General features: G+C 66.3%; 2 protein-coding genes across 4 annotated transcripts in view; one reads left to right on the top strand and one right to left on the bottom strand.

Moving 5' to 3' along the window:
* The first annotated feature begins 559 nt into the window (after positions 1–559).
* TARBP2 (TARBP2 subunit of RISC loading complex) lies at positions 560–5,270 on the top strand. 3 transcript variants are annotated; one of them, XM_072797697.1, is made up of 9 exons: positions 560–766; positions 1,330–1,499; positions 2,303–2,405; positions 2,935–3,030; positions 3,595–3,667; positions 3,861–3,978; positions 4,165–4,292; positions 4,586–4,787; positions 4,932–5,270. In XM_072797697.1, exons 1-9 carry the CDS (start codon positions 714–716, stop codon positions 5,087–5,089), a joined length of 1,101 nt encoding a protein of 366 aa, XP_072653798.1. In that variant the 5' UTR covers positions 560–713; the 3' UTR covers positions 5,090–5,270. The 3 variants fall into 3 exon arrangements, with proteins under 3 accessions (XP_072653798.1, XP_072653799.1, XP_072653797.1); XM_072797698.1 differs by having other exon boundaries at positions 584–766; positions 1,335–1,499; XM_072797696.1 differs by lacking the exon at positions 560–766 and adding an exon at positions 860–1,015.
* Positions 5,271–6,922: 1,652 nt separating this feature from the next.
* The window catches only part of LOC140616996 (cyclic AMP-dependent transcription factor ATF-7), a 95,932-nt gene continuing 94,513 nt past the window's right edge, over positions 6,923–8,341 (bottom strand). The window contains exon 12 of the mRNA XM_072797690.1: positions 6,923–8,055. Coding sequence (XP_072653791.1) covers positions 7,997–8,055 — 59 coding nt within the window. The 3' untranslated portion in view covers positions 6,923–7,996. The remainder of the gene's footprint in view (positions 8,056–8,341) is intronic.

Below are 8,341 nucleotides of genomic sequence, written 5' to 3'. Positions count from 1 at the left end.
CCCGCGCCGAGCCAGGGTGCGACAGCCCCTCTTCCCTGGACCAATCGCAGCCTTTCCTCAACAAAGGGGCGGGGCCGAGGGGCTGCCTCGCTCCTGGCCCCGCCCCTCGAGGCTCAGTAACCAATCGCAACGTGCCTAGAGCGAGCCAGCGCAATCGGACACGACCAATCCTATCGCGGAGCTCTCCGCGCACGCCTGCGCCTGCCCCTGCGCGGCGACAAAGATGGCGCGCGAGCTGCCGGGCTCTGTAGTTTCCTCGGGAGCCTGCGGACCCGGCGCTCCGGTTAGGCCTTAGCGCCCCGCCCCCAGCCGCTTCCGCTCTGCTCCCGCGCATGCCCACTCCGGGGAGCGGAGACGCGGAAAAGAGGCGGGACGCTATTTAAAAAAAAAAAAAAATTCACACGCACAGACACACGGACACACGGACACAAAGCCACCCTCCGCTCGGGAGGCCACCGTGGAAGGCTCCGCTCCTCCCAGGAGGCGGTGCCGCATCCCCGGGCGACGCCCGCGGGGGCTTGTGGGGCGGGCGGCTCCCCTCCCGATGGAGACTCGGGGAGGCGGGTGGGCGGGGGACTCCATGTCCCGGCATGCCCCGCGGCGGGCCCGACCGGCCGCGACTCGGGGCTCGGCCCCGGCCCTAGCTCGTCGGCGGTGTTCTGGGGCGCGCGGAGGCTGCAGTCACGGTGGGGCCCGCGGGCACGGAGGTGGGAATGAGTGAAGAGGAGCAGGGCTCCGGCACCACCACGGGCTGCGGGCTGCCCAGGTGAGCCGCTTCGAGCCGACCCCTGCCGGGCGAGAAGCGTGGCGCGGCGCGGAGGTGGTAGCGGCGCGGCCCCAGCATGCACCTGGCCCGAGGGTTGTTCCCGGCAAGCACCGGGGTAGTGGGCCGTGGTTCCCGGCATGCACCCCGGCAGTGGCCACGGCCTCCTGCTCTAAATAGTTTGGGGTTGGCCCGGTTCCCAGACTGCACTTGGGGCACTGGGCTTTGTGCTCCCGACATTCAGTGCGTTTGGTGGGTACCGGGTCCCTGGGCTGCACTGTGTGGGGACATGCACCTCCTAACTGCACTGGGGTGCAGGATCCTCCTCCTGCTTAACTGAGACAGGAACAGTGCGTTGCCCGCGTGCTCTGGGGGCCGTGGACCCGGCTTCCAGCCCGCTTCTACTCCACACTGAACCCAGCCAATGTGTGCTGTACTGCCCGGGGTCCCCTGGACCCGTGTCCCCCCATAGTGTGCCTGGGTCTGATACGACAGTGCTTGGCCGGGTGGGCGCAGAGTTGGAGGTGTGATAAGGGTCCGTGACCCCCTGCCCCCGCCTCCCCCAGTATAGAGCAAATGCTGGCAGCCAACCCGGGCAAGACCCCGATCAGCCTTCTGCAGGAGTATGGGACCAGAATAGGGAAGACGCCCGTGTACGACCTTCTCAAAGCCGAGGGCCAAGCCCACCAGCCTAATTTCACCTTCCGGGTCACCGTTGGCGACACCAGCTGCACTGGTGAGGAAGGCTTGGGCAGCCTGGCTGGGGTGTGCATCCGCAGGGCCCTGGTGGCTTTGTGTCCTGGAGTCTCTCCCCAGTCCTTTGCTCCAAGGCCAGTGAGGGAAGGAGAGATTTCAGGGGGAAAAGCCACGGACTCGTTTGGGGGAACGGGTCTTTGACGAGGCGGGTAGGACTCCGGAGAGTTAGAGGAGCAAGCAGGACCGCCAGAGGGGTCTGGCACATTGTCGTCATCCTAGAGGAGAAAGACGGGATGAACCAAACTCTCAGCGAAGTTTCGAAGGAGTGAGTGCCTGCTGCACTGGGCTCTGTTCCAGGTGCTTGACCAAATTCCTAGTTCGTCTTAAATCGCAGTCTAATCCAGGGATGTGGGGGATAGCACCTCCGAGCTGAATATGAGGGAGCCAAGGCTCGGGGTGGATGTGAGTGGTGCAAGGTCCCGGGCCTGAGAAGTGGCGGAGCGGGGCCTTGACTCCGGAGCCTGCCCTCTTTCTACTTTCCCAGACATCTCTATGTATTGAGAGAAAAGAAAGCACTTCCCAGAGGCAAGGAGAGCCGGGAAAGCGTCTCTGCCCAGGGTGTCTGAGCTCCAGAGCAGTCGTGCCTGGCGTGGCTTGATTTGGGGAGCTCTGGGGAGCAGAAGCCCTCCCTTCTAGTAATTAGCACAGCACTTCCGGTCTTGGGCAGGGGCAGGTGGTGAGAGGGGCTTGGTTGACTCCCTCCAGCCCTGAGGAGAGAAGCTGTGGGTGCCGGCTTTTCTGTCCTCCTAGTGACCTCCAGTATCGCCCACGCCCCTCTCTCAGGTCAGGGCCCCAGCAAGAAGGCAGCCAAGCACAAGGCAGCTGAGGTGGCCCTCAAACACCTCAAAGGGGGGAGCATGCTGGAGCCGGCCCTGGAGGACAGCAGGTGAGGGAGGACCAGCCGAGGCCTCGTAGAGACCCGGCCAGGAACCCAGGCCCCTGCGCTACCTCCTCTGCCCACCTTGACCTGGCCGGACAGGGCGGGATGCTTCCAGGGCTCCCGCTGTTGTGAAGGATCCTGTGGGGGGATGTCAAGGGGCTGTGGCTGTGGTGTGGGCCCAGGCTAGGGAGGGAAAGGGGCGGAGGCTGAGGCTAGAGGGGTCGCACCCCAACACGCCTCCTCTCTCTAGCAGGTTGTCCTCCCCTCTTGCACACTTACATTGGGGTTTGTTGCCTCCGTGGCTCTTGTGTAGGAAGAGACCGTCTTTCCCCTTGTCTCAGTCGCTTTGATCCAGTGTTTGGCAGCAAAGGATCCCAGAAGGTGGTGGTTAAGCTTCCCTGAGTCTTTGGCTCCAGTGGGAAGGGGTTTTCTTAGGGGACGGGCAGGTCAGGAGGACCTGGGTCCCCACCCTCTACTCCCCACCCCACCCCTGCCCACATGGGTGTGAATCAAAGGCCCCCTTCCCCTCGGGAAGTTCTTTTTCTCCCCTAGACTCTTCACTGCCTGAGGACATTCCAGTTTTTACTGCTGCAGCGGCTGCTACTCCTGTTCCATCTGCTGTTCCAACCAGGTATCTTGTGTTCCTGCCTGCCTGAAGGGGGGAGGTAGGGGTTCCGGCTCCTGGCCCCCCAGCCTTTGGACCCAGGCTGGTCAGGCAGGAGGAAGTCTGAGAGTAAGCAGAGGATGGAATAGTTGGGGACCAGAATTTGAAGACTTTGCCTCAGTTGGTAAGCTCTTGGGACAGGAGGTAATCCACGATTCTTAAATAGCCACAGAGAGGACATTTGGCCATGGTCAGGGGGCCTGCAGGCCCCATTTTCTCCTGAGTTGGCCACGTGATGGTCCTGTGTGTGCCTCCCATCAGGTGCCTCCAGGGACTGGATATACAGCCCCCCTCCCACTGTCCTGGCAAGGCGACGGTCCGGTGTTCCAGAAAGTCCAAATGGGCCTGGGCCCTGGAGGAGACCTCACCTGGGTGGGGAAGGGAGGAAGCAGGCTGGGTGTTTGCATGGACAGCTGCCCGCCTGGCGGGGACCAGGGAGATGGGAGCGGGGACACCGGCACAGGGCGTGGGACTCTGGGCACCGCAGAAGGGACAGCCCCATGGACTTCGGCCCGGCCCTTCCTCCTTCAGGAGCCCCCCCATGGAGGCGCAGCCCCCCGTCTCCCCTCAGCAGTCTGAGTGCAATCCTGTTGGCGCCCTGCAGGTGTGCCCCCGGCCTCCGTCGTGTGCATGCCTGTCTGTCCTTGAACCCGGGGCCGCCAGGGCAGTTGTGTGGGGCTCTTACCCGTTCGGAGGGCTTTTCCCACCCCCTTGATTCCCCTAGGGCGGGAGGGAGGGAGGGGGCCCGGGGGTCTGTCCTCACTCAGCCTCGTGCGCCCCCGTTCCTCCCTCCCAAGGAGCTGGTGGTGCAGAAGGGCTGGCGGTTGCCTGAGTACACGGTGACCCAGGAGTCCGGGCCGGCGCACCGCAAAGAGTTTACCATGACCTGTCGCGTGGAGCGTTTCATTGAGATCGGTAACTGGGCAGACGGGAGCGCGGGCAGCTCCTAGCCCCTACCCCCCTTCCTGCTGCCCAGGGCCCGGGCCGTGGCAGCGCCTGAGGGCTCTTTCCAGTGCACGTCCCGCGAGGGGGCCCCGCCCAAGGCCCTGAGCTGGGTGGAGAGCCCGGGAAGCCGAGTGCAGCAGCCTCTCCCCCACGCAGGCAGCGGCACTTCCAAAAAGCTGGCGAAGCGGAACGCGGCGGCCAAGATGCTGCTTCGGGTGCACACGGTGCCCCTGGATGCCCGGGATGGCACCGAGGCAGAGCCCGATGACGATCACTTCTCCATCGTGAGTGGCCTGTGGGGCTGGGCGGCCGCTGGGGGCCTGGGCCCGGCACGCGGATGAGCCGCCGCGGGGGCCCCTGCCCGTGCTCCTGCTTGGCCCCCGGCTCGGGGCTGCTGGGCGCGCTGGGCCGAGAGTGAGGAAGGCTGCGGGGCCCCGGCCACCGGTTAGCGGGCGGCGAGGGGGAGGCAGGCTGGCCAGGCGTTCACCCGCGGGCTTTCTCTCCGGGGCGTCGGGCGTCTGTTCCACGCCGGGTCTCAGCCCGAGGCCGCACCTTTCTCACCTGCCCGCCTCGTCAGGGTGTGGGCTCCCGCCTCGATGGACTTCGGAACCGGGGCCCGGGCTGCACCTGGGATTCTCTGCGAAATTCCGTGGGAGAGAAGATCCTGTCCCTGCGCAGCTGCTCCCTGGGCGCCTTGGGTGCCCTGGGCCCTGCCTGCTGCAGTGTCCTCAGCGAGCTGTCCGAGGAGCAGGCCTTCCACGTCAGCTACCTGGATATCGGTAGGGCCGGGGAGGCGGGGGCTGGCGGGGCCTGGCCCGAGTGGGCCTGCGTGGGCCTCGGTCCTGGGGAGGCCTGGCGACCGGGTGGCGCCCCGCCCGCACTGCCCTCCGGCCCACGCGCCTCCGTCCTCTCTCCGCCCCCAGAGGAGTTGAGCCTGAGCGGGCTGTGCCAGTGCCTGGTGGAGCTGTCCACGCAGCCGGCCACCGTGTGTCACGGCTCCGCGACGACCCGGGAGGCGGCCCGTGGGGAGGCTGCTCGGCGCGCCCTGCAGTACCTCAAGATCATGGCGGGCAGCAAGTAGAGCCCCCTGGCCTCCCTGCGCACCCCGGCTCCCCCCGGCCTCCACCTCTGACACAGACTGCCTGCCTGCCGGGAGCCAGGGCCCACGGGGCCTCGCTGGCCCGAGATCCGCCCCTGTCCGGTGGCGGGTGGGAATGAGGTGGGGGTCCCCTGGAGCCCAGAATAAACCCACTGCCTCTGGGCTTCTGCCGAGTGGTTCTTCCCGGTGCGGCCCAGCGCGGGGGCGGAGGGGTTGGCACCGGCTGCCCTCCCTGGGCTTCCCCCCTTATTCCCCACGTGTCCCCTCGCTGGCCCTCCTGGTGGCCGAGGCCGGGTGCAGTGACCTCCAGGACCCCGCGGCCGTGGCCCTGCTGAGCCGCTTTGGTGGCGACAGAGGGGGCAGTGCTGCTTGCCCTGGGGACTCCCCGCCTTTCGAGCCTCACACAGACGTGCATTCAGGAGGCAGGCAGGTTTATTGGGGGGGCGGGGGGGGGACAGGGCACTTTTCCTCGTGAGCCCCGCGTGCAAACATATGGAGGGATGACGTCACTTGTTCCCGAAGCGCTGAGGGGCGGCCAGGCTCGAGAATGGGGAGCCGGCCCCTCCCGGCTCGGGCTCGGCCGCCCGCCGCTCCCGGAGCCCCCACCCTGCCCGGGGCGCGGGGCCTCCTGCGGGGGGGGGGGCAGAGGCGGCGGCGAATCCCAGAGGAGCGGCCCCAGGACGCGGCCCCTAACTCCTCGCGAGGGCCCCGACGGCGGCAGCAGCGCGGCTCCAGTCCCGGCCCCGTCCACGCCGCCCGCGCCGCCTCTTACACCTGCCGGCCCCCGCCCCCCCCTCCCCGCCGGCCCGGCCCGAAGCCTGCGGTTCGACTGTTCGATGCCTAAGCCCGTCGGCGGGGCCAAGCGGCGTCGCCCGCCGCGGGCTCGCTCAGAGCCCGGCCTGGGGGCCTGCGGGGGACCCCGTCCCTCGGCGGGCGCGGAGCTCGGGGCGCGCCCTGCTCTCCCGGCTCGGGGGGCGCGGACGGGCTCGCCGGGAGGGCGGCCGCGGGCGGGTGGCGGTCGCCGCTCTGAGGCGGGGCCGCCGCGTCCCCGCTCCCGAGCCGCCGGCAGCGAAGCGCTGCTGCCCCCCGGTGGCCACAGCTGTGCACTGGCGCCCGCGGCCGCTCCCCGAGGTGACGGGACCGGAGGCCGGGTCGAGGGGCGACCTTAGGGCGGGTGACGGGACCCCGCCCTTTCAGGGAAAAGCCAGGCCCTCGGGGTCGGCCGCCCGCGCCAGCGTCGCCTCCCACCCGACTCCCGCCTGGCGTCGCCGCGCCGCGCCCCGAGCGCCTGAGGCCCCGTCTGGCGACATCACGGCGCGCTCGCGGCTCCCACGGAGCTTTGGGGGGCGCAAGCCCGGCCCTTCTCTGTTCTCACCTGAGGCGCGGGGCTCCGCGGGGGGCACCCGCCTGCACCTCGGTGCGCCGCAAACGAGGCCACTAGGCCTGTCGCCAGGAGGCGGTGACCGGTCAGCGACTCGGAGGCACAGGGCGCTGCGGGTGTGCGCCTCCCGGCCCCTGCGGTCAAGGACGAGCGGCCCGAGGGGGCTCGAGTCGCCGGGCTCAGGTCCAGCCGAGCCCCCACGCCCAGGTCGGAGGGGACGCGTCTCTCCCCGTAGCTGCAGGCCCAGGCCCGGCCGGCTCCCCCCGACGACCGCAAGACGCTGTACCGCAGGGGCCCGGTGAGCCTGCGCTCCGGGCCCGGGAGTCACGCTTGCGCCGCACCGGCCGTGAAGCGCACCGCAGCTTTCTAGCTGAAGAAAATGTGCACACCTAGATTTTGAAATATTGCTTAAAAATGCTAACCATCACCCGAGCTTTTATTTTACTTTTTAAAGATTTTATTTCTTTATTCATGGGACCCAGAGAGAGGCCGAGACACAGGCGGAGGGAGAAGGAGGCTCCCTGGAACTGGGATCACGGCCTGTGGCGGGCGCTCAACCGCTGAGCCCCCCAGGCGTCCTACCACCTGAGCTTTTAGTGAGTTGTAATCAAAAAATTTTGGCGGGGGCGGGGGGGAATCCCTGGGGGGCTCAGCGGTTGTGCGTCTGCCTTCGGCTCAGGGCATAACCCTGGGGTCGTGAGATCGAGTCCAGCGTCAGGCTGCCTGCAGGGAGTCTGCTTCTTCGTCTGCCCGGGTCTCAGCCTCTCTCTGGGTCTCTCATGAATAAAGAAATAAAATATTTAAAAATGTTTTTGTTTTGTTTTTTGTTTTTAAAGTAAGCCCCGGGATCCCTGGGTGGCGCAGCCGTTTGGCGCCTGCCTTTGGCCCAGGGCGCGATCCTGGAGACCTGGGATCGAGTCCCACGTCGGGCTCCCGGTGCATGGAGCCTGCTTCTCCCTCTGCCTGTGCCTCTGCCTCTCTCTCTCTCTCTCTCTGTGACTATCATAAATAAATAAAAATTAAAAAAAAAAAGTAAGCCCCGCACCCACCGTGGGGCCGGAACCCAGGATCCTAAGACCAAGGGCCCCGCGCTCCACCGCCCGAGCCACCCAGCAACCTGCGGTTGTCATCGCGCTGTTGGCGGGGCCCTGCCCCAGGGGTGCTCGGGCCCAACCACCGGGCTGCGCAGTTCCTTAAAACTGACCATGAAGTTGGCAGCGGGGATTGGCTCTTCCTGTCCCGGGCCGTTTCTCTGGAGTGTGCGATGCTATGTGATGGCTTTTTACCTGCAGAATTTCCAAAATTTTCTGGAATCAAACTTCTCAAATTCAGCTGCTGCTTTATTGTCTGTAGTATTGTTGTTGTTTTTGGTTTTTTTGGTAAGATTTAGTTGTAAGTCGTCTCTACACCCGGCGTGGGGCTGGAACTCCCAGCTGGCAGATCAGCAGTTGCCCGCTCCTCTGTCGGAGCCGGCCGGCGCCCCTGGAGTAGTTTCTACTTCGTCATTTCTAGTCTTCACGGCACCTGCACTCGGAGACCCCACCTCCGGACACCAAACTCTGCTCATCTGTAAGAAGCAACTCGTTTGTCCCGGTTTTATCCCGAGACGCAGGGACCCCGTCCCATCTGCAGGCCCCACCTCCAAACAGTTCCGCTGTTTCTCCCACAGCTGCGGCTACTTCCTCCACTGAAGTCTTGTACCTTCGATTTGTAAAAACAAAACCACACGCGCGCGCACGACGTGCGAAGGGCAGGGGTGCGGTGCGGTGGAGAGCGAGGCCCGCGGTGCGGGTGGGGGACCCCATGGGTCTGTGGCCTGGGCGCTAGCCCACCGTTTCCCCTTGCCCCGTCTC

Source organism: Canis lupus, chromosome 25, assembly GCF_048164855.1.
Source record: "Canis lupus baileyi chromosome 25, mCanLup2.hap1, whole genome shotgun sequence".
Lineage (NCBI taxonomy): Eukaryota > Metazoa > Chordata > Mammalia > Carnivora > Canidae > Canis > Canis lupus.
Note: the sequence above shows the minus strand (reverse complement) of the source record. Positions and strands in the feature narration are given on the sequence as shown.